At 55.0% G+C, this 22,275-nt stretch overlaps 8 protein-coding genes and 2 non-coding genes across 10 annotated transcripts; 4 read left to right on the forward strand and 6 right to left on the reverse strand.

Annotated features, from left to right (window-relative positions):
• Positions 1-116: 116 nt before the first annotated feature.
• On the forward strand, positions 117-973 carry BKA78DRAFT_366924 (uncharacterized protein; the record flags this gene model as incomplete). The annotated part of the gene is made up of 1 exon (XM_066892589.1): positions 117-973. A coding segment is annotated over exon 1 (502 nt), but the record flags the coding sequence as incomplete, so codon positions are not given.
• Positions 974-1,039: 66 nt separating this feature from the next.
• On the forward strand, positions 1,040-1,981 carry BKA78DRAFT_101256 (uncharacterized protein). The gene has a single exon (XM_066882075.1). The coding sequence runs from the start codon at positions 1,189-1,191 to the stop codon at positions 1,720-1,722; it is 534 nt and encodes a 177-aa protein (XP_066746650.1). The 5' UTR covers positions 1,040-1,188; the 3' UTR covers positions 1,723-1,981.
• A 726-nt stretch (positions 1,982-2,707) lies between these two features.
• Positions 2,708-4,175, forward strand: BKA78DRAFT_247822 (uncharacterized protein; the record flags this gene model as incomplete). The annotated part of the gene is made up of 3 exons (XM_066884331.1): positions 2,708-3,110; positions 3,162-3,301; positions 3,360-4,175. 3 exons carry the CDS (start codon positions 2,708-2,710, stop codon positions 4,173-4,175), a joined length of 1,359 nt encoding a protein of 452 aa, XP_066746651.1.
• A 940-nt stretch (positions 4,176-5,115) lies between these two features.
• BKA78DRAFT_101234 (uncharacterized protein) lies at positions 5,116-7,260 on the forward strand. The gene is made up of 4 exons (XM_066882074.1): positions 5,116-5,353; positions 5,420-5,489; positions 5,577-5,794; positions 5,863-7,260. The coding sequence occupies exons 1-4, from the start codon at positions 5,281-5,283 to the stop codon at positions 7,224-7,226; spliced, it is 1,725 nt and encodes a 574-aa protein (XP_066746652.1). The 5' UTR covers positions 5,116-5,280; the 3' UTR covers positions 7,227-7,260.
• Positions 7,261-9,383: 2,123 nt separating this feature from the next.
• Positions 9,384-10,658, reverse strand: BKA78DRAFT_101269 (uncharacterized protein). The gene is made up of 2 exons (XM_066882076.1): positions 10,188-10,658; positions 9,384-10,133 (listed from the first exon to the last, which is right to left on the reverse strand). The coding sequence occupies exons 1-2, from the start codon at positions 10,522-10,524 to the stop codon at positions 9,442-9,444; spliced, it is 1,029 nt and encodes a 342-aa protein (XP_066746653.1). The 5' UTR covers positions 10,525-10,658; the 3' UTR covers positions 9,384-9,441.
• A 237-nt stretch (positions 10,659-10,895) lies between these two features.
• BKA78DRAFT_101415 (uncharacterized protein) lies at positions 10,896-12,944 on the reverse strand. Its single transcript, XM_066882078.1, has 2 exons — positions 11,956-12,944; positions 10,896-11,910 (listed from the first exon to the last, which is right to left on the reverse strand). The coding sequence occupies exons 1-2, from the start codon at positions 12,821-12,823 to the stop codon at positions 10,988-10,990; spliced, it is 1,791 nt and encodes a 596-aa protein (XP_066746654.1). The 5' UTR covers positions 12,824-12,944; the 3' UTR covers positions 10,896-10,987.
• Position 12,945: 1 nt separating this feature from the next.
• On the reverse strand, positions 12,946-13,874 carry BKA78DRAFT_101410 (uncharacterized protein). The gene has a single exon (XM_066882077.1). It carries the CDS (start codon positions 13,757-13,759, stop codon positions 13,220-13,222), a length of 540 nt encoding a protein of 179 aa, XP_066746655.1. The 5' UTR covers positions 13,760-13,874; the 3' UTR covers positions 12,946-13,219.
• Positions 13,875-14,464: 590 nt separating this feature from the next.
• BKA78DRAFT_t66 lies at positions 14,465-14,581 on the reverse strand. The gene has a single exon. It is a non-coding gene; the product is annotated as a tRNA-Trp (tRNA).
• Positions 14,582-15,505: 924 nt separating this feature from the next.
• Positions 15,506-15,647, reverse strand: BKA78DRAFT_t65. Its single transcript has one exon. It is a non-coding gene; the product is annotated as a tRNA-OTHER (tRNA).
• Positions 15,648-17,536: 1,889 nt separating this feature from the next.
• On the reverse strand, positions 17,537-18,262 carry BKA78DRAFT_101446 (uncharacterized protein). The gene is made up of 2 exons (XM_066882079.1): positions 17,965-18,262; positions 17,537-17,815 (listed from the first exon to the last, which is right to left on the reverse strand). Exons 1-2 carry the CDS (start codon positions 18,099-18,101, stop codon positions 17,590-17,592), a joined length of 363 nt encoding a protein of 120 aa, XP_066746656.1. The 5' UTR covers positions 18,102-18,262; the 3' UTR covers positions 17,537-17,589.
• Positions 18,263-22,275: the final 4,013 nt, after the last annotated feature.

The raw sequence follows: 22,275 nt of genomic DNA on the forward strand, positions 1-22,275 counted from the left end.
GGACGGACCGAGAAGGACGTGGTGGTGAGGTTTGGGTGAACTGGCAACGGGGAAGGAGCAAGGGCATCCGGCGGGCCAATGGGAGGGAAAGAGGTGGGTCTCGGGGAGAGAGGGCTGTGATTGGGTGCAAGTCACAAAAGAGAATGGTTAAAGCACAAAGAAGGCAATTTTCCAGAAACATGAGACGTCGAGAGAGCGCCGGGCCTAAACGGACCGTGCGGAAATGAAGCGACAGTGAGGTCGTGGTTGTCGAGAAAGGCAAGCTTCTGGAAGCTCGTCGGAAGACTGTGTTGCCGGGGCCCCTGAACCTGAGGTGAGCCACGATCGTCGCTCGCTGAAACGCACATACGATGCCGACTGACGACGTGTGAAGTGGAGATGCTGAAAGTATTCACCGCTGCTGCATGGCACTGGTTATTGCCGTAAGCGAGGATATCAGGTGCAGACTGAAGCTGCAGAATGTAGACGACGATGATGGAGAGCATCTGGCAGATCTCATCGAAGCACCATGGAAGCAGCAGAGAAGGTCACGCGGCTCGGCCGTTGGCACCACCGCCGGCAGACAAGAGTTTCCCGTGTAAATTAAACTCGGGGAGCCTTGACTCGCGCCCCCGAACCACAGCCAGAGGGAAGCCTGCCGCGGCCATCCCCGCCATCCTCACGTCGTCTGCTTGCTTTTTCTCACTTCCCTGGCCCCTGGCTGGTTGCACTGGCTTTGCTTTTTGCCTGGCATGCAAACCACTATATGCTGCTGCATCTGCATCGGTGTTCAGAGGATTGGACTGGAATTCCTCTGCGTATGCCGCCAGCCGTATGCCGACCTCGAGCCGAGATGAGCGTCGAAAGCGCAGGCTCATCAGTCCCAAACCCCTTAACCCGTTACGTATGCGCCGTGTTGAAGGCGTACCAGCCATGATGTCACCCGCGCAATTGGTTCCGGAGACGCGCCCCCATTCCAGCTGCAGCGCCCCCCTCTCTCACTTTTCATTTTCAATTGCAGGCCGCAGCAAGAGGCCATCGCAATATCGACCAGAGACGAGCTTCTTTTTCTCGTCGTCGTGGCAGGGAACTTCCTCGAGCTCCAGGGCTGCAGTGCCGCGGGTCCTTGCTCCGCCCTAGAAGGCCGCTAGAAGTCTTCCCTTGTTGTTCCATAACGTGCAGCATGCATAACTTGACCCGTGCAAGACCATGTTCCCCTGCATCCCAAGACCACTGACTGCGCTAACCTTGCCCCCTATCGGCCACGGCCATGCGGTGAGGCCAAAGGTGGATGCTCCCGAGCAAGCTTTGGCGCGACAGCATCAGTGCCTCTGTGATCCCAACTGCTGTCCTGTGTCCAGGGTCATCCAGCCCGCAGGGCTGCCGCCGTCCGCTTGTCTCTACACGCCGTGGGAAACGCCCATGATCTACATAACTGCTCTGACGCCCCGACCTTGCCGTGACCTTTTTGCTCGTAGCCCCAAGCAAGAGCCTCCCCGTCCGTCTTGCAAGCTCCCTATACATATCCTCGACCACCCAGACCCGTCCGTCGACCAGAGGTCATATCATCCCACCCCTACCACTACGAGGCCAAGCCCACCTTACCATAACCACCGCCTGCAAGTCTGGTACCTGCAAATCTGCACGCATCCGCCCCGGGCTCCACGACTTGACAGATCTGCGCCTCTTTTTCGCCGCCACCAAGGCACACCCACAGCGACGACGCGACGGCATCCGCACTGACAGCGGGCCTTAGACCGGACGACGCGCAGAGATTTCACCGCACGCGAGACATTGCCATCGCCGCCAAGAAGTCTCTCTCTGCTCGACAACAAGCGCGCGACAGCAGCCGTGAATAACAGCCCTCAATTACCGTCGCAGCCTCGCGCCAGCCAGCCCGGCCAAATCAGAGGACGAATTGCGCCAGCGCCGGCGGGATTGGTGAAACTCGCGGATCCAGAGGTGTCAGGACTTTGAATCGGGATTTAGCGCGAACCCCAATCCGGTATAGCGCACTCCAGTCTGACCCAAAACGCGAAGGAAAAGAACGGTATTCCACGTACGTACCATTCAACTTTCTCACCCTCACCACCTCCATCCCAACTCCTCACCACCTACACCACCCGTCGACCCGTCTCAAAGGTACGTCCTTGACACGACACTGCACTGCTTCGCCCGCCCCGCTCTCCCAGTCGCCGCCTGCACCCCGCCTGCCCGCATCCCCTTTTCACCCACGCTCGCCATCGCCGCGACTCTACTCCTCCTCACCTCAATCACCGCCCCTTTGCGCTCTGCGCTTCATGATCTGACGGCGAGCTGACGTGCGTGAGACGACAGTCTGCTTGCCAGCTTTGACCCTCGCCTGGCCCGTCCCGTTGCAGCAACCCTCGGACGGACCACCCACCGCAAACACTCTCGGGTCCTTGTCATCCTTCGACCTTCAAGGGTTATTTTTTTCACTCGTCGTTCGAGTCGGTCGACGCTTCTGCCCACCCAAGGAGCGGTCTGAGAAACCAAACTCCAAACTGGTGCGCACCTCTCCCGCCTCCTCGGACCTCGTCATTCCTCCAGAGGCCCTCTCACCGTCTGCTACACCGCAAACGCGTGGGCCCCTTCACACACTTTCAAAATGGCGCTTGGGGACATGGAACTTGGGAGCATACTCAATACTAAGATGCCTGGCCGCCTTCTAGCAGGAAGACCCATGTCCTACGACATGCAGCCCACGATGCAACAACAATACGCTCCTGCGCCGTACCAAAACGGCCAGATCAAGTCCGAGACGAACTCTGAGCGTGGAGTCTCGCCGCACCCTTCGAACGACTACCAGTCTCGTTACCCTCAGCCTGCGCCTCCTCCCCTCCAGGCTTACCAGCCCATGCCCGCCGCTATGAACAATGGCATGCGCTACCCGTCCCCGACGGCCATGAATGCGCCAATGCCCATGATGAACCAGCAGTACATGGCAAACCCCGCCCCAGAACACGCGTACCCTCCTCCGGTTCAGCCTGACCAGCAGGCACAACAACAAACGGGCGGTAGACCCGCATCGGACAATGGCCCGCCCAAGGCTTTCGCGTGCTCGACCTGCGGCAAGGGCTTCGCTCGTCGCAGTGATTTGGCGCGTCACGGTAGGTCATGACGCGTCCCACGTAAACATTGGCCATGCTAACCAGGTGTAGAACGCATTCACAGCGGCATTCGTCCCCACGTCTGCGAGTACCCCAACTGCGGCAAACAGTTTATCCAGCGCTCTGCCTTGACCGTTCACCAACGTGTCCACACTGGCGAGAAGCCCCACATGTGCGAGCGATGCGGCAAGGTACGTGGCAGAAAATTCCTCTCATCTCCTGAGCATCATGTTGACGTAATCATTGCAGCCCTTCAGCGACTCGAGTTCGCTCGCTCGTCACCGTCGTATCCACTCCGGCAAGCGTCCTTACAAGTGCCCGTACGCGGACTGCCAGAAGACGTTTACGCGCAGGACCACTCTCACCCGCCACCAAAACCACCACACTGGCACTGTCGAGGAGGCTGCTGCTGCGACTGCGGCCGCTTTGGCGTCGCGCGCTTCTCAGAACCCCCCTCGGTCTGTGCGTTCTGACGCAGATGATTATGGATCTGAGACGGCTTCTCCCCTCCCCACGCCTTCTCCCAACAATCGGCCTTTGTCCATGTCGCCAGCTGCCGGAATGCCGGTCATGCCGGCGACCATGCACCGTCAAGTTTCCGACTTTGCCTACATGGGCGGTCCTAACATGCCCGCCCACCTGCGCTCTGAGCTTCAGCAGCCCAGCCCGCGCTCTTCTCCCTCCCTGACCTCGACTCCCTACACCTCGGTCAGCACCCAGTCGAGGCCCACCATCACCTCTCACCCGGCCGGTTACGGACCGCCCTCCGTCTTGGAACCTCCCACCTCGACCAACCAGGCGCAACAGCAGCAGCAGCAAGTCGCCCAGCCTGGCAGCGCCCACAGCAGTCCCCACATGGCCAACATGGGCTGGCAGTCTCCCGCGCAACAGAACATTCCCTCTCCTGGACCCGGTGACAACTACACCTACCCCGAGCCGCACTACGGTGGCGGTGCCGCCAACATGTACTACACCAACGCCAACATGCACCGTCCCACGAGCACTGAGCCGGGTGCCTACAACGACCAGCGTCAGGGTGGCATGTGGGCGCCTCCAGTGCAATGATTTCTTCGACCTTAATGCGGTAATTGTACGATGACAGCGAGAGCGAGAAGGTGGCTGCTGATACGGATAACTTGCATGGGATACGGAGCTTCAACGGAGCAGTCTGGTGATAGCATCATGGTCTTGCAGATTTTCCTTGGTTCGAAACATTTTCCTTTTTTTGAGCGGCTCCCACACGGCCATTTCGCGCGTGTCATTACACCGTAATAGTGGCTTCACGGATTGCATCATGTACTATTCCCTTCTTTTTTCGATGGGAGTCGAGAGATACCTACAAGTCTTCTCTGGGTTCGGCTTTTGCTCCATGGGCTTTTACAGCCGGGCGTTCGTTTTAGAAATGTGGGGCCAAAGGGTGGCGTCTGAGCCTCTAGTGCGGAAGGACGAGAGGTGGATTCAGGCGGTTCTTTTTCATTTCCTTGATTTGTGGTGGGCGGTCGGACATGGGCGGTTTTCTTTTCGTGGTGGGTTAAAAGAGCGAGCATAAAATTCACTTCTACGTGCCATAAGAATCAGCGATCGAATGCATGTGTTTGTGGAATTGCGGAGAATGGCCTAGGTGCGGCGACATGGACGAATGATGGAGTAGATGCGAAGGCAAAGACAGACGAAAAGAAGCGTGCAAAAGGAACCGTGACACGTCTTTGCGCTGACTGCCAAAAGTCAAAGCCACAGGTCCAAGACCAAGAGGCTTGCGGCGGCTGGGCAGAGAGGCAGAGCGACTCAGCCCAAGAGGTAAAATCACGGACGTGGCCGCGCAACGGGGGGTGCACATCATCAGCTGCTACTCCTGTCCATCAGCGAGGGCTGCTGCTCCTTGACACTCACTCCCAGTGCCTATTTCTCTCCCGTGGTTGTGCATCGCTCCCAACGGCGCTCCGGCTGCGGCACGAGCGAACGAACCCTTTTCGACGGCGCCTTGCATCATCGCCCGACCTTCTCCCCGGCCCACCTGGCCTGGCACCTGGCACTTCATCCTTCCCCTCGAACCACGCCCCAAGCCACTCCGCAATCTCAACCTCCTCCTCTCCCACAACCTCACTCCCGATTCCACCACCGACTTGCATCCCGATTCTGAACGGCGCCTCCCGTGCCTCATCCCGCCACAATGTCAAAGGTGGTGCGCAGCGTCAAGAACGTCACCAAGGGTTACTCGGCCGTCGAAATCAAGGTCCGCAATGGTACGCTGCGCCCGCGCCCAACACGCCCATGTCCTCTCCGCCATGCGCAAACTAATGCCATCGCAGCTACCAGCAACGATCCTTGGGGCCCCGTCGGCAGCGACATGGCCGAAATCTCCCAGTTGACCTACAACAAGTGAGCCGCACCGCCCGACACCTGGCCAGGACGCCGCGTCAGCGTGCCGACCGTCTCACAACGAACACTGATTCATTTTCGCAGCAGTCAGGACTTTTATCAGATAATGGACATGCTTGATAAGCGCCTGAACGACAAGGGCAAAAATTGGCGCCACGTCCTCAAGTCGCTCAAGGTGCTCGACTACTGCCTGCACGAGGGCTCCGAGCTCGTCGTGACGTGGGCGCGCAAGAATCTCTACATTATCAAGACTCTGCGCGAGTTTCAATACATTGACGAGGAAGGCCGCGATGTTGGCCAGAACAGTACGTCATGCCTCCAGCGGGCCATTTCTTGATTCCGAGATTACCGCCGGCTAACCCCAATCGTGCAGTCCGAGTGTCCGCCAAAGAGCTCACCGCCCTGATCCAAGACGAGGAGCGCCTGCGCGCCGAACGTGCCGACCGGAAATCATGGAAATCTCGCGTTACGGGTCTGGAAGAATTCGGCTACGGACATGGACACGGCGGCGGCGATGTGACGCGACCGCGCGAGCGTCAGCGGAGAAACAGGGACGATGACGATCTCGAATACAAACTGGCCATTGAAGCGAGCAAGAATGAAATGGAAGAAGAGCGAAAGAGGCGTATGAAGGCGGCTAAGAGCGCCGAGGAAGATGACGATCTCCAAAAGGCAATCAAGCTAAGCCAGGAAGAGGAGGAGCTTCGCAGAAGAGAGCTCGAAGAGACCAACGCCTCGAATCTGTTTGATGACACTCTTGTTCAGCCTGCGACTTCTCAGCCCACTGGATGGAATCAGGGATACCAGCAGCAGGGAGCAGTCGACTGGTTCGGCAACCCCATTGGCCAACAGCAGCCGCAAAACACTGGTTTCCTCAACTCGGCATATTCGCAACCAACTGGCTTGCAGTCACAACAGACGGGCTTCCAGAATGGCTTTGGATACGGCGGCTACCAGCAGCAGCCGCAACAGGGCTTCCTGCAGCCACAGCAGACTTCTTTCAACATGAACAACCCCTGGGGCCAACAGACGAATGGTTTTGGAGACGCCTTTGGCCAGCAGCAGCAACCAATGGAGCAACAAAACACGCTACAGCCTGGAAACCACAACCCATGGGCATCATCATCAGGATCGCACACGACCGACTCCATCGCACCCATGAAGACTGGCTCCAACAACCCCTTCGCCTCGGCAATCAACCGACCAGCCACCGCGCAACCCACCAGCGTGCGCCAGGCACCCACCCTCGGCACTCTGGCAGAGCAAAACGCCACAAACAGTTTCAATCCAATACGCGACTTTTCATCGTCGAGCTTCACGCAAAACCAGACGAAGCCTACACCAATGCCTGCACAGCCACCTGCCAAGCCAATGGATGATCACTCTGCTCGCCTCAACGCGCTTTTGGCTTCGGGCGAAGGCCAAGATACATTCGGAAATGTCGGCGAATTACGTATGCCTGCGCAGCACACAGCCCCGGGGACATTCGTCAACTCGGCTGGCCAGGGAATGAGCAAGCTCACGACCAACGCGACTGGCAGCAATCCGTTCATGAGCAGCCAGTTCACGGGCATGCCACAGCAGACGGGATTTGGCGCCAACAACCAGAACCGCATGATGCCGGCGCAGACCGGGCCGGCCGGCGGCTTTGGCGGTTCCGCGAACCCGTTTGGCCAGTCGCCTTTTGGGGCGCAGCACCAACAACAGCAGCAGCAGGGTAGCTTGATCGACTTGTGAGGAGATGGAGGCGTGATGGCGCGTTGCTGTAGATGAGGTTCACCAATAGGCGCTGCCATTGCTCCGGTCAGTCCGCCACGACGTCTCGCGCCTCAACAGCGCGCGCGTACCTTGTGATGGCAGACGAGCGGGAGAGGATTCGGGGCTGGCGGGTTCGGTGGTGGCGGCCAGCTGCGCCACGGCAGCGATGGCGAAGAGATGTAGAAGACTCTTTTTTCAAGCAAAGGGGTGGGAAAAAGAAAGGAAGAAAAAGTCGCAGTTGCAGGTATGGGTGTGAGTAGAGGGCACAGCAGCTCTCTCTCATATCCCATGTCCATCGTCCTTTTCCTCTCCTGTCTCGTTTTGCTCCTTTCTCCTTTCTCTCTGGTTTTTTTACTGTTTTGTTTCTCTTCCGTTTGGCTGTCGAATGTTATACCAAATCGATATCATAGGCTAGGTATTATGGTCGTTATCATCTCTTCTTTGTTCTTTAGGTTTTAGTACCCACTCCTCCCCGCGGGTTTATACCATCTTCTTCTTCTTTTCTGTTGATTGATTGAGAAAGAGGCTGTTGTTGGCGGCTGGCTTTGTTGTGAGTGCGCTGTGGCTGTGGCTGACGGTGGCGGCGGCGGCAGTCGTGTGCATGTCATGTCGTTGAAGTGCGCGGAAGTACGTACGTACCCCTGCTGTCCATGTACTCTGCTGGCGCCCGAGCTTGATCTTTTGTCGTCATCGTCGTTGCTGTCGTTCATGTCCTTGTCATTGTCGCTGCTGCTGTATGTCTTCCGTCAACTCTACCTCCCTACTCCTTGCTCGGCCAAAAGAAAATCCATCATCTTCGCCGTCGCCCCTAGCACTTCCTGCTTGCTTGCATGCTTCCTCCCGCGCACAACCCCAACATCATCACCACCATCAACAGACTCCCTTCACCGTTCCCCTTTACTCCCTCCCGACCCGTTGTCAGGCCGAAGTACCGGACCGCGCTGACGCGCCACACAGACTGAGCTGGCTCTCGTCTCGTGTCCTCGTTGCGCGCCGTGTTGCTGCGCCGGTGTGGTGGCGGGCGAATGTGCTTTTCAATCGATCATTCCTTTTACGGTGCTTCGGTTTTTTGCTTGGTGTGCGCGAGCGAGCGAGCGAGCGAGGATGAGGAAGGGAAGCGCGGAGAGCCAGGATCAAAAACAGCATTCATTCACGTCGAGTAGGAATGCCGCCGATGATGGCGATGGCGACACGAAAAAAGAGGGCGAATGACGCTGGTGGCGGGAAGAAAATCTTGTTTGCACGGGGCAAGGTTGGGAGCAGCTGGGAGGGCGCGAATGCATGGTCAGGTGCGCGGTTGTCTGTTTGTACGTAAATATCTTCTTGCCGCTGACTACCCGGTCACTTCTACTCCTGTTGCTGCTATGAGCGGACTGCGAGATGGCAAAGTAGACAGTCGGGTAGGCGGGCAGGTAGGCAGTTGTTGTATGCATTTTTCTACTGGTCACACTTCTTGACCACGTAGATGCGCTTTATTTGCACCTGTCGGTTCATCGCGTGTCCATCTTGTCCATATAGAAGCGGGTTAGAGGGCACGCAACTCGGCTCGATTCGCAGGCACCTCGATCGACTTGAATCCTGAGCAATCGTCCGTTGATCAAATGGAGGAGGGGAGAGGGTGGCGTTGCCTTTTTCCATCCACCCTTTCTCTCTTCCCCAAATTACCCCGTCCGGCAGGCGCCAACGTGGGTACTGTGACTTTTTCCAATCATGTTTTTGGGATGGAAACAATGGCCACTTTGAATGCGCGACTCAAGAGTTGTACGAGAGAGTCATCAAGGTCTTTTCAATTTCCGCTGGAAATTCTCTCTGTTATTACCTCAACTGAGTAACAGTGTGGCGGTTCGATAAAGGAAACCAAAGCAACGAAGTCAACACAACTGAGCCTCCAGATTGACTTGTTGCGCGACCAGATGTCTCAGTTGCAGCTGTTGCATTGCCAGCAACACCCATATCGTATGTGTATGTACATGGACAACTATTGTCCGTCGAAAAGAGAAGAGTGCTCACTCAAATACAAGTTCCAGCTTCCGGAACGTAACAACATGAAGTCAGAAATGACAGATTCCCCTAATTAGAGAACGGAACCGACCCACAGAGTGTGCGCATCATAAGAGTCCCACTTCCGAAGGTTCCAAAAAAAAAAAAAAGATCGCGGGCCTTCCACCAAGCTCCAGCCTAGGGACCTCTGAGCTCACCAGCCATGGTGGAAGCTGTACGGCATGAAGCGATACACAATCTCGACGTGCAAATGCGTCGCGCCGCAATCCAGCCCCTCGGTCCTTAGCATCTCGACCACGTCGACGAGCGCCCGCTGCCAATCCGGGACATCGGTGCCCCAGCCCTCCACAATGACGCGGAAGATGGGAATGGCTTCGGTGCGCAGCCCGGGGCCCTGGATGACCTGCTCGCCGTACTGCATCTTGTACAGCGGGATGAAGTAGCGGCCCATGATGTGCCGCGTGGCATCGACGATCTCGCGCCAGCGGGGGATCTCGGCGTCGAGCTGGCCCGTCGCGAAGAGGTGGTGGAGGACGTCTTCGAAGTGGTAGGGGCGCAGCGACACTAGCCGCGGCCAGCCCACGCGGTGATCCTCCATTTCGATGTTTCCGGCGACGTCTTCGCGGCTGTCGGGCTCACGGGCGGTCTCTTCGGCCAAGGGGTTCTCCAGCTCGTCGACTTCGCCCATCTCCGTGGGCCCGGCGTTGTCTTCGCGGCTGTCGGTGGTCTCCTCGTGCAGCAGCACCGCGGCCAGGAGTTGTTCCAGCATTTCAGGTGACAGTCTGGCCAGGAGGTCATTCAATTCCAGGTCGCTGTCGTCGAAGATGACTGGCATTTTGGCTGGAGGTCTTTCTGAGTGGACGTGGGAGTGGTGCAATCCGTTTCCTTGTTGCCAGTCAGTGAAATTAAACTATGATGGGATGGTTATGGAGAGCATACCGCGTGAGGAGATGAAAAGGGGAGAGGAGATCCCGGAGTCAGGTCTCGCTTGTGACTTGAGGGTGGAGAGAACGACGGGCAGAGGTAAGTTTTCAAAGGAAGTTGGACGCTGAATGGAGAAATTGGAAGCGGGAGAAGCAGGGCTTTTGTGTAGAATGGGTGGTCTTGTTGGGGCAAAATATATCAACCCGATGGTCAAACCGGTAATCACCACCCTTGGTTCTTTGGCCAAGCAACCTCGGATCAGAAACGGGAAAGAACATTCAACAAATGACCGTAGCGCTTTCATTTTTGGGACCATCGCTTCAAGATGTGTTGCAGTAATGAAATGATTCATTCGAACAGTCAACTTTTGGTTCGTTCGCCGGCTTGACGGACCAACATAGTTCAGGGAACTGTTTTGGAAAAGCTCGACATGAAGAAGAGTCGCACGGCCGTCGCAGTAAATCCGGTCCCAGAGCAAGATCGAACCACGAAGCGCTCTGAGTCCAAGTGGTCGTCGGATGAGGATGCGCGGTGTTGCTTTGTTGGGGAATTCGAGCACGACCAAGGCAATTATCTCCAAGTCTCGTAGACGCGTGTTCACGAATGCTCCGCGTCAGCCTTCCAAGACTTGAGATTGAACCGTGCCGGCTACTTCTGGGAGTTGATGGAACAGACTTTTCTCGGGTAGTTTCGATCTACCTTGACGTCTCGCAAAGCTTTGAATGGAAGGAATAACAACTTACTGTTCATCTTTTCTTGAAGAGTCGAGCAATTCTCACCCTATCTTGCATAAAACGACGACAAAGATTGATTGTTCAACTCTCCTGGTGCATGTCTGAGGTATTGATAGGTTGCGGTTCAGTGACTGTTTCCCCGGTAACATCTTCAATGCTCTTTAAGACCTTTGCGATTGGGGTCATCAGGCCCCATCTAAACAATGGGTGGGCTCCGATAAGTAGGCCAACCCAACTGCCATTGCTCCAATCCTTCACGACTGAGCCGCAATCTCCCCCACTTGCAAAACCTCCGAGCGGCCTGGCTTGCCCTGCGTTGCCGTAGACAGGAGGCACAATCTGGATGCAGCTTAGGACCGGGTCCTCGCGGCCACACCTCTTGTCGACATGCGCGCCCCTGTCCTGGATTGGTTTCCAGAAATATGTGGCGTGGTTGATCAGTCCGGCTGACCAGCCTGTGATTCTCCCGAGCTTGACAACCTCATTGATTTCCTGGATATGTGTAGTGAAAGTTTGCGGCAAAAGAAATGGCACCCAACTTGGCAGCGAAAAAGGACCCTCGACGTTTACATTCCTGTTGCCACCGGCTACAGCATATTTGTAATTAGAGGGAAAGACCCATCGTGTGCGTTCGATGTTGATCAACGCCCAGTCAAGAGCGTAGTTCTTCCTCTTTTCCACATGATGCTGTTGGCCAGAAGTCGCCCGAATCGATCCACCGGGGAAGGATTTGTACCGCAGGACAATTTTTCTCAAGTTTCTTGATGAGTCGATTACATCCTGCGTGTGCTTCATCAAGGAAAGATATCTTTCTTCGTCCTCGATAGACACTGGCTCTCTTCTATACATTTGAAGGGTTTTTTCCATCGTACTGATAGTTCTATCGATCGTGTTCAGCGCAACGGTCGTGTCCAGATCAGCTGGAACCTTGACCGGATACGAAGAGGTCCTTCCAGTGAAACAGTGCGATTTGAGAGGTGTAGATGGGGAGTCAGATGCAAGCACTGTACAAGTGTCAGTCGCGAAGAGGTGAGGCATGTTTCGCTTACCTTTTGCCAGACTGGCGTTATTAATGACATGAAAGTTTGTGAGCAAATGGAGGGTTTTGTCCCCGCCGACGTCCTGCAGCTCAACCATCTCACCAACGGTTCCCACTGAGCCCAAGGAGTCCTCAGGCGCAATCCCATCTCCAACGAAGATCACTGGCTCTTTCAACCACCTATTCGAGAAAAGGTTTCGGTTGAAATCGCATGGAAATATGCTTCTCATGTCGAGCGTCTGCCACACGGAGACATAGCGTACTGGAGCCCGCAGTTCCTGGATCTTTGCCTTGATCGATAGCGTAACTTGAGCTTCCCAACGTGGGTCTTCCGCATCGGATGCTTCTATGAGCATGGTGATTGGCGCATCCGAGCAATAGGAGGACCCGAAGCGAACCAATGTCAGACCCTGCCATAGCAAAGATGACTTTTTCAGGATTCCCATCACTGCAGGAGCCAACGAGTTTTCCCAACCGTCCAGCGCTGGGTGTCCGGCGCCTACAGGCGCAAATTGAGGGAATCCACCTTCGACGATTTCGACGAAAATTGCTCCTTCGCATGTCTTGAGATCTTGCGTCGCCCTAACAAGTTGGACCAGAAAGTAAGTCCAGATTACAGACTCCTTCTTCGCGCCAACAACAAGTCTCAGCGTGGACACTGGTGGTCGGTTTCCTCCAACGATGACCACCTTGCCCACATAGCAGCATGCGTTGACGTGGTCCGTCAACGGTCGCAAGATGGTCTGAATTGCTGAGATATCCGAGATAAGAACCCCATGCGGGATGAATTCCGATGGTTTCGAGAGGAACCTGGGCCATCCTACGCGGCAGTGTTCATCCACAACATTGGCTCGGATCTCGTCGTCGCTGAGAGCCATTGCTCGCGTTGTAGCGTCGATTTGGAGGACTTGAGTTGGGTTCTAGATAGCAATGCGGAACCGTCCGTAGGTTTTTGCTGGCTGGCCTGGTTCTAGTCAGCGTCATTGGACGTGTGCGGAGTTGTGCGTGAAGACCTTTTGAGTGACAAATCAGCGAAAACAGGAAAGACGGGTTCTGTGTATAAGTTGTCAATGGGATGTGAGAATTAGTTCCATCCTGGCTGTGCCAAAACCACGAACCCGACGTGATGGAGGGGTGGTTCTTGGGAGGAACGAGTGGAGGGACACTCCTGCTTCAATGGCACAACGCTGGCATGTTGAGTTGTCGTTCAGTTGCAACTTCCGAACATCGCTCGATAGGCTTGAGTGCTCGAAGCCATTCTTTGGGCTGTCGCTTCATAATGAACATCTTCTTCCATCCGCATCCAGGAGCGTCGTTGCCCTTTCCTGGCCAAGGGCAAAAGAAAGCGACCATGGTAAACAAGTAGTGCCTGTCTGCTCTTTTGCAACGTCACAAAGGCTGTTCGGTGACAGACTGCTAGTCATTCGGATCATGTAAGACCTCCAACTTTTGGTGTTGACTTCAGATGATTGATGAAAACTGAGCATCGATATTGCCATGACTGAGAACAGACGAGTTTCAAAATGACGATGGAGACGTTGTCCACAGGCAGTGAGAATGCTGGCACGAAGGTAGTCTGTACGGGTTGAAACGAAACCCGCCTCCATGAGAGGCGTGGGTTGGGCAGACAGAACGCTCTGGAGAATCGCGACCACGATCACTCCTTGGTTCACAATCACTGAAAACACTTGCGCAGATTGTGACCATGACCGTCGCGCAAAGGTCCTGCGAAGCTCCTTGAAAGCCCGCAGAGGCTCGTCACGTCGTTCCGGGTTGTTGTTTTGGTGAGGTGCAGCGGCCCGTCGGCGGCGCATCGCTGCATGATGTTCACAGCACAGTCGCAGTGTCGAGCCTGAGAGCGATTGAGCAAAGGCGATCGTAAAGGTCAGCCGATGGATCGAGAAACCAAAGCGAGGAGCTGATGCACTGTAACGGAGGAGGTGTGTTGAGGCGGGAAGAAAGGTCGACGCGGCCTGGCGGGTTCGAGGGACGTGCGTGGGTCGGCAAAATCCCCGACCGCCCTGCCGACCGACCAGGTGAAGCCATCGGATCTTCCACATCCACAACTTCACGGTATCCATTTCTGACACTTTATGATGAAAAGAATTTATGTAAACCTAGATCAGACTCTTTGTATCTCAAATCTGGCAAAAGATATCGACTTGTAGTGGCGGAGTGGTGCCGCGCTATAAAGTAGCGGCCAGGGACGCCGCAGGACATGGCTTGCATGGCGGAACCCACAAAGGGCTTCTTTACCTCACTTTCACTTGAAGATTGCTTCTGAGCCTTCACCAACAACTCTACAGAGTATCTTCTTGCCTTGGAAATGACCCGAAAGAATGTCAGCTTTGAAGTGTTCACAAAAAAGGGGCAGAGTCTCTGGAAGAAAGGGAGGGAGTACTTGAGACCCAATCCAAGGATGCTGAGCTGCAAAATACATCCGTGCCATGGTTGACAGAGTGCTATGGGCCACTGTGGGCCAAAATGGAAGCCCGGGCGCCCCCAAAAAAAACAAAAAGTGAGGATGGAGCGATTTGAACGCTCAACCTTCAGGAAATCCCATGTTATGACCACCATAAGAGCTATGAAAGCCATTTTCTCTGGAATCTGACGCGCTACCGTTGCGCCACACCCCCATTTGATATTAGAACAAAATAATTATGTAAAATATATACTTCTAGCAAGTTGTGGCTTCTGGACACTTGAGGCCCAAAAAATGGATAATTATGTTGTTTCTGACAGAAGCAAAAGTGCCACGCCAAATCAAACACAAGGAGCATCTTCAGCGCCAAGAGAAGCACCTGTTAGCAAAAAGGACTGGCCAAAAAGACCATGTTCGGGGTCGGGGGCGGCTTTTCGGGATCCAAAAATACGCATGTGGGGCGGCAACCGAACTTCGAAATGGAGCTCCCAACCACGACCAGAATTCGTCGAGGACAGCCTCAATCACAGCTACAAGCTATCAGTTGAAGCGGGAGCAATAATCATCTGCAATTGTATGCACAAAGTATGCAGTCGAGGAGCCGACCGTCAGAGCCCCTTGTGCCATTCTCCCTTGCCGGGGCTGAGTCAGCGACGTAAACTCCCACAACAGGGACAGCTCCTTGCGCGCAAGCCCAGCTCGATCGTCATCTGTGTCTACCGCTCCCTCTCACGTCACCATCTCTTTGATATTATTGTGCTGTTCGACTGACGTATAAAATCCTCGAGCTCCCCTCACTCCCTACCCCTATTCCCGTTGCGCCTCGCATCGAACTCTTCCAGGAATCGACCGGCAACCCCAACAACCAGCATCCCGAACCTCCGAGTTCAGCGTTCGCTCTTCCGCCCGACAGATCCACCGACCGACGACCCACCGCCGCCAACGCAATACAGCAATCCGAGCCGGCAAAGCGGACGATGAAAGCGATTCTGCGGTGGGTCCTACAACCGGCTCTTCCGTAGCCTTGCCGCGGACGCTGCCAGCGTGTCAGCCGACGATGTGGTCACGAACAAAAGAGCCTTGCGTTGCTTGTGGAGCGCAAACGGAGCAAAAAAACAGCAAAAAAAGAAGACTTGAATGAGGATGAGGCGATTTGAACGCCTAACCTTCAGGATATTCCATAATTACTGGAATCTGACGCTGGAAAATTCGTTAGTTATTTGTTGGGGAAGGTGATGTTGAGTTGCCAGAACTTACCGCTACCATTGCGCCACACCCCCAAGTTTGTTGCAGGGATGTTGGATATTGAGGCTCATGACTGCCTACAATATTGGTGCCAGGGGGCAAGGGGGCTCTATGACGACAGAGAGCACCCTACTGGTTTCAATGCTTTGCATAAGGTAGGTCGAGCCCTCAGGTCGCTGCTGGCACCATTGGTGAGGTGCAGGGACCTCGCAGCGTGACTTCCCGAACCGATCATGATTTAGTGAAAAATGACCAGTTGCCATTGAGTCGACTATGGACCACCTAGACTGTCGCTACACTCCATGGCTCCTTCAAAAGTCCGCACTGCATCGGTGGAGGCGCTTGTAGTAGTTGCGCGCGCACGAGAGATTGACTACCAGATCCGGTCGAAATTACCAGATCCGCTTCCAGCCCAACACTTCAAAATATTGTCACCGAAGACGCGTTTCTACGCGCACTTGCACTTGCAATGACTTTTCCAAAGCGTCGTCAAAGCAAATGCTCCGTTGTGTGGCCATGGGTAGAATTTTTGGGGCGGCTTCCGCTGTTAAGGTGGACAGTCCATTGACCACCACACGAGCTCAAGGCAATCAAAGCACGATTTCTCTGCTGACTGGCTCCCATCCGCATTACTAACGAAGACATACTTTCTTGCTCAAGTCAAGTGTTCAAGTCAGTCAAAAATGCAAGCTGCATTCATCCACCTCTACTCGTCACAGTTCTGGCATGTCGACTGTGCGTGCATCCGCGCGAAGCCGACAAAATCCAAAGACGACAGAAAGGAAAAGAACATGCATCATTTGTTTCTTAGAAGCCCAAACGCTCTACTTCCCACCTGCGGAGAAGTAGCAGCGGTTGGTAACCGGCCCTCATCCCACCCAAAGAAAGCAACGGGGTATCAAGCCCGCCCAGGCCTCAGCCAACAAGAATTGGCATGTCCGGTGGTGTTCCACTACGAAAGCAGCCTCGCTTGACTGAGGCACTCAAATGTCCAAAAGTTACCCCCGACCCCCGCAGACCCCCCACGAGTCCAACACGAGAAACATTCAAGACCAACAATACACTTGCAGCATCATAACTCCGCTTGTATCATACACCTGCCTGCCGGCGTCGAAATCATACAACCAAGAGCACCCAAAATCTCAACCGAGCTCTTCTCCCTAGCTTCTGCCGCACTTCCGCCTCATGATAGCTCAATAGTAATATCGCCGCCGCGGCCGCGACGCCGAGTACGTGCGTCGGTGGTATCGTTGGTAGCCGGTGTTGCCGTACGTCGTGGGGTAGTTTGTGCTGCGGTAGACAACGCGTCGACGCGGCGTGGTCGCGATGATGAGCCAGGCATCTGCACATGTCTTGCGTCAGTCTGCGATCCTCCAGATCCGGTGTGCCGGTTGAGCGAGTTGCGCGCGAGGCACGAGATGAATCCGCGCAGTCGCGCAGTCAGTCGCCATCGTGTTTGAGCGGCAAAGTCACGAGTGTGTGGAAAGGATATGTGTAGTTGGAGCTTTGAAAGCTCTTCTGGAATTCGACTTACGCAGTATTCCAGGTATCCAGCCTAGCAGTGTCAAGAGGATGTTAAGGCAGAAATTCAGGCCGCAGCCACGCTTAATGAGAACCACGAGCGGTGGGAGAAAGATGGCTATAAGGACGAGGAGGCAGTCTTCCTGAAAAGCGCGTCAGCATTCCATCCGGCATTTGGGTCAAAAAGATCATTTCTCTGGTGCTGCTTCTGCCGGCCATCCCGGACATGGCGGAAGGCAGGAATCGACAAAAAGAGATAATAAAATGGGACAACGAGAAGAGAACACGAAATTGCCGACGCATGAGAGGAATGGAGAACGTACTGCCGTCGACATTGCGACTGGACTGTGAGTGTCGCAGAATAGTAGGGTATGCTTCTATGCGAAAGGCGGAGGATGGCAGGTTCGATTACGTTTTGGGGATTATGCGCAAGGATAGTCGTGGGACTGGTGCAGTTTACCGAAAAGATGCAAGATGCTGTTTAGTCGACGAGCGGTAGGAGACCAGGTCGAGGAATGAGGTGGTGTGTGAGAAAGTAGAAGGATGTTGGTGAGGCAGTTCGGGTATGAAGTTGGGTAGACGCCGCCTATGACATGCGCGACCAAAGCTAGCCACAGCACAGCCTGACCAAGCAGTGGAGCAAACAAGCAAGCTGCCAAAAAGAAGCGGAGTGAAGAACGAACTACCAAGTACATTAGAAATATATCCGCTTTGAAACACGTCCCTAACCCCCGCCGTCAGCCAGCCGCACCCGCACCCGCACCCAGCATCTACCTACCATGGCGGCAGTGCAATTCTTCATGGTCCACATGCAGCTTATTCTGACCTTACCTCACTTTTGCAATGGGAAGATACTCAACCAGACATGAAGCAATACAGCCTTTCAGCATGGCGGGATACGCCTTCCTTGCACGGCCTCGCTCTCGTGGCAGTTGTGACCCGACCATACGTCTCTTGACCTCCACCATGGATACCGTCTTGGGCGAATCCCAGTTTCCCCACAAACAACTACAGCTCTAATATCCGAGCAACAGCTGGCGGACGCGTCTCCGCTGCCACTAGCAGACGTCATGGGAGCGCGCGGGAGACGTGCAGTAGAAAAAGGGCAGAATGGGCACTCGAGTGTAGACGGGGAGGTCGTGGGTTTCGGCTCGGTTTAGATACCCGGGCTTGCTTGACCTGACCTGCCCGTCCCGCCGTGTTACGCGCATGAAAGGTTGTACCTTGCTGGGTTGGCTTCGTTTTTTGTTCCCCGCGTTGGTCGACTCTGCCTTGGCTTCTGCCTGACTGTCATGCTGCTCTCGTTGCGCAAAGATCTCGAGACTGTTTGACTGCATGGCAACAAACTGGAATTCGGTCAGCAACTTTCATGGTTGGCAGAGTACAATGCACATTTGCCCTTCCCGAACAAACCCAAAAGACATCTGCAAGCTTTCCGAGACGAAGCGCCCATGTAGCCCGGCACTAACCGACGCGCGTTCTTTGCTTGGCGAAGCAAGCTGACCGAATGGGGAGCGTTGCGTTGGTGAGGGTTCCCTGGAGCAAAAGTTGAGTCGTCTTGGTCGGACGGAGACTCGGTGACCATCTCTGATGGGTTGCAGTATGACGTCAATGTTCGACCATGCTCAAGCAAAATTCCAGTGCAAACAGCCACAGAATCATCATGCAATGCTGGATGCTGACAGCGACCGTCACGCGCGAGTAGATGTTTTGCCACTGCAGGCGTTGGCATCAGACTCAGCCTTGTCGGATGCAACCCGAGGACGTTCTTCACAGCCTCGCTGTACTCAATCGTCGACCATTTGCAGCTGCCAAGTTGGAGTAGCACAGCACTATCTGCACACATTGGACCAGTCGGTTTAACTCACTTGCCGTCTATTTTGCAAAACTGTACAGCTCATGTGAAGAGCAAAAAACCACCAGCTCCGTTGATGGAATGCCAGATTTAATGAAACCCCCTGTGCCCTGTGATGTGCGCCTTTTGACCAGTAGCAAAGAAAACCCGCTTGCTTAGCTTCAGCATTCCGTCAAAAAGCAAATTTGAAAACTGACACCACCTCAAGCAAAGAATCCAGCACTTATTTTGACCCCGTCTCAACGTCTCCTAGTACACTCACGACCCAGCATTACCACCTCCCCTCGCCCTCTTGGGCCCGCCGGCATCGCCATCCATGCCTGCATCGTCTCGCGGTCGCTTGTTGGGGACGAACTGCTTCGCGCTGGCATTCATTCCCCCCCTGCCAGCACCAGGGCCACCCTCACCACCTTGGCCCTGTCCCTGGTTGCCTCCACCTCGGCCTCTACCGTGACCACCCCTTCCTCCTCGTTGACCTCCCGGGCCTTGCGGGCCACCAGCTTGTTGGTTTTGCGGGTTGCCAGCTTGGCCGCCACCTCGACCACCTGGCCTGGGAATGCCGCCACCACGCGGAATTCCGGTGCCACCTGAGCCGATAATGTTGCGCAAGACTTGCGGACCTGTGCCAGCACCTGGAGGTTGTCCTTGCGGTGGTCGGTTTGGAATGGTTGCTTGTTGATGATTCTGGAACGGCTGAGGAGGCAGACCTTGGCCCATTTGCTGACCCATCTGACCCATTTGACCCATCTGGCCCATTTGTTGCTGTCCAAATGGAGAGTTTGGCCGGAACTGATTAGTCATAGGCCCGGCCATAGCACTGCCAGGGCGCGGTATACCGGTTCCGTACGGGTTTCCAGGCACAGGTTGGCCCTGCTGGTTTTGGAACTGGTTCATCGCTGCCTGTGGACGCTGCTGACCTTGACCCTGTTGGACACCTCCAGGCTGACCAAACGAGCCCCGTGGCACTTGAGCCTGGCCTTGCGGCTGTCCTTGCGGTTGAGGCGGTTGAGCCTGTTGTTGCTCCTGCGGCGGTGCCTGTTGTTGTTGAGCTTGTGGCTGCTGAGGGGCAGCTTGAGGCGAGGCAGCGGGCGGTTGAGCTGGAGCGGATACTTGCGCAGGCGGTTGTTGTGGCTGCACAGGAGCTGGTTTGGCATCCTTTGCAACCTCCCAGACCTCAACCACTGGTTTCTGGGGCGTTTCCTCTGCCGCCTTCTTGACAATGTCAATCTTGCAAGTAGCGGAGCGTTCCTTGTTTTGTGCCATGTTGACCTTGAGAGCTTGACGCTTTTCCATCATCGCAACAGCAGACTCCTTGGCCTGTTCGCTCTTCTTTTTCAACTCTTCCAGGTCCTTTTCATGGGATTCGATGAGCTCCTTAGTCTTCGTCTCGACCTCGGCTGCGAGTTTCTTCTTAAGATTGTTTTGCAGAATACTCTTGACCGTGGAATTGGTTGCAATGAAAGCGCGAATCTCGCTGTCGTTCAAGTCTTCGAGGCGAACCTTAGAGGGAGGAACTGTTTGAGCACCCTCGACCTTGACCGGAGTTGAGCTGCCATCCTCATTTGCAGGCGCAGGCGCAGCGTCCAAAACAGTGGCCGCCTGCCCACTCTTGACACGCTCCAGCTCTTGTTGATGCTCGGTCTTGATTCGTTGGATTTCTCCTTGGTGCTCCTCCTTCAACTTCTTGAACTCTTCCTCATGCTCTGCCTTGAGGCTGGAGATCTTCTGTTCATTCTCGGCAGCCAAGGCAGCCTTGCCCTCCCTCAATTTGTTTGTGAGGGTGCCCTTCATTTGGTCAGCGCGAGCCTTGAACTTGGTTTCCGCCGCAGCAATCCTCTCTTCAGCGTCCTTTTGAATAGCAGAAATACGTGCTGCAATGTCCTCCGCGCCGCCTTCTGAGGCGGTGGTCGATGCGGCTCGGAGAGCCTCAACTTCTTGCTGGGCGACAGTGAGGTCCGACTTGGCCTTCTCCAAAGCCTCGAGAGTTTCGGCATTGGCTTCACCTGATGACGCCTGGGCAGCCGCAGTATGCTTGAGCTGAGATACTTCATTGTTGGCTGCATCGAGTTGCTGCTGCAGATTGCCCTGCGCAGTGGTTAGTACATTGTAGCTATGAAAATATCGGCCCACTTACAACTTGAGTCTCCAATTCTTGTACTCTCGTCTGTTGAGCCCCAAGAGCTGATTGTTGCGATTGAAGTGTGCTCTGTAAACCGTCAGTGTGAGTTTACGAGATATCAGCGTTGAACATACCAGCTGCGCCTCGAGTTCCCGTACTCTTGTCTGCAGAGATTCGACCTGGCCTTGGAGCTCGGCAGCCCTGGCAGACTCTTCGGCAGCCTTTGCTTCGGCAGCATTTGCCCGCGCTTCGAGAAGAGCGGTTTCGGGGCTTGGGACACCAGATTCCTCGATCTGGCCTTCCTCAGCATCCTTGGGCTCTTGTGGCTTCTCGCTTTCCTTGGATCTTTCGGCAGCGGCAACGGCCTCATCTCTGGTAGCTTTCGTAGCTTCGAGCTCTTCCTTGGCTGTTGCGAGCTCCTCCTTGACCGTGGCGAGTTCTTGAACAGCCTGATCGCGTTCTTGAGTAATGACCTGGGCATGCTGGTTGTGCTCTTGGTCCCTATCCCTGGCTTGTTGCCGCAGCTTCCTGACTTGCTCCTTGAATTGATCCACCATCTTGGCCTTGCGCTCTTCAAAGGTTTGCTCAGCCTCCTTCTTCGAGGCGTCCGCAGCTTCCGTCTTCGCTTGTTCAATGCGCTCCTCGAAGCCAGAAATTTGCGCCTGCAATTCTTGAATCTGTGTTTGCAAAGGCTCCGTCTCAGCCAGCGCCTGATCCTTCTCCGTCTGCAACGTTTCAATCTTGTTCTTCATCTCGGCCAGCTCCTCGGGGTCGACGCGGTCGTACTTTTGCAAGATGTTCTGGGTACGCTTCTGCCAGCGGTCGCGGTCTTCCTGCAGTTTTTCAAGTTCACCGGCCTTGAATTCGACATCGCTTTCCAGCTCGCGCACCCTGGTTTGCAGCGGGTCAATCTGAGCCATGAGATTCTCAACCTCCTTGACCTTGTCAGCCAACTGAGCCTGAGCCTGGCGAGCCTCGTTGCGAAGGGTGACGCTGCTCTCACGGAAGAGATTGAGCTCATTGATCGTCTCCATGAGCTTGCTGTGCGTAATGTTGGACTGCTCCTTGTCAAGGACATTTTGGCGTTCCTGGTTGAGCTTCTCTCGAGTCTGGTCGAGTTGAGCCTGAGTGTGATCCAGCTGCTGTTTATAGCGCTTGGCCTCCTGCA

The sequence above is a fragment of the Phyllosticta capitalensis genome (genome assembly GCF_038381095.1).
Source record: "Phyllosticta capitalensis strain CBS 128856 chromosome Unknown BKA78scaffold_3, whole genome shotgun sequence".
NCBI classification, from domain to species: Eukaryota; Fungi; Ascomycota; class Dothideomycetes; order Botryosphaeriales; family Phyllostictaceae; genus Phyllosticta; species Phyllosticta capitalensis.

Bases quoted from the DNA above. Each gene is read 5' to 3' on its own strand.
- BKA78DRAFT_101410 (XM_066882077.1), bottom strand. From the start codon at position 13,759: ATGCGCCGCCGACGGGCCGCTGCACCTCACCAAAACAACAACCCGGAA.
- BKA78DRAFT_101256 (XM_066882075.1), top strand. From the start codon at position 1,189: ATGTTCCCCTGCATCCCAAGACCACTGACTGCGCTAACCTTGCCCCCT.
- BKA78DRAFT_101446 (XM_066882079.1), bottom strand. From the start codon at position 18,101: ATGGTGGAGGTCAAGAGACGTATGGTCGGGTCACAACTGCCACGAGAG. The intron at 17,816-17,964 runs GTAAGGTCAGAA...TGTACTTGGTAG, and splicing joins CTTCCCATTGCAAAAGTGAG to TTCGTTCTTCACTCCGCTTC.
- BKA78DRAFT_101269 (XM_066882076.1), bottom strand. From the start codon at position 10,524: ATGAATCATTTCATTACTGCAACACATCTTGAAGCGATGGTCCCAAAA. The intron at 10,134-10,187 runs GTATGCTCTCCA...ACTGGCAACAAG, and splicing joins CCTTTTCATCTCCTCACGCG to GAAACGGATTGCACCACTCC.
- BKA78DRAFT_101415 (XM_066882078.1), bottom strand. From the start codon at position 12,823: ATGGCTCTCAGCGACGACGAGATCCGAGCCAATGTTGTGGATGAACAC. The intron at 11,911-11,955 runs GTAAGCGAAACA...ACACTTGTACAG, and splicing joins TAACGCCAGTCTGGCAAAAG to TGCTTGCATCTGACTCCCCA.
- BKA78DRAFT_101234 (XM_066882074.1), top strand. From the start codon at position 5,281: ATGTCAAAGGTGGTGCGCAGCGTCAAGAACGTCACCAAGGGTTACTCG. The intron at 5,490-5,576 runs GTGAGCCGCACC...TTTTCGCAGCAG, and splicing joins TCCCAGTTGACCTACAACAA to TCAGGACTTTTATCAGATAA. The intron at 5,795-5,862 runs GTACGTCATGCC...CCAATCGTGCAG, and splicing joins CCGCGATGTTGGCCAGAACA to TCCGAGTGTCCGCCAAAGAG.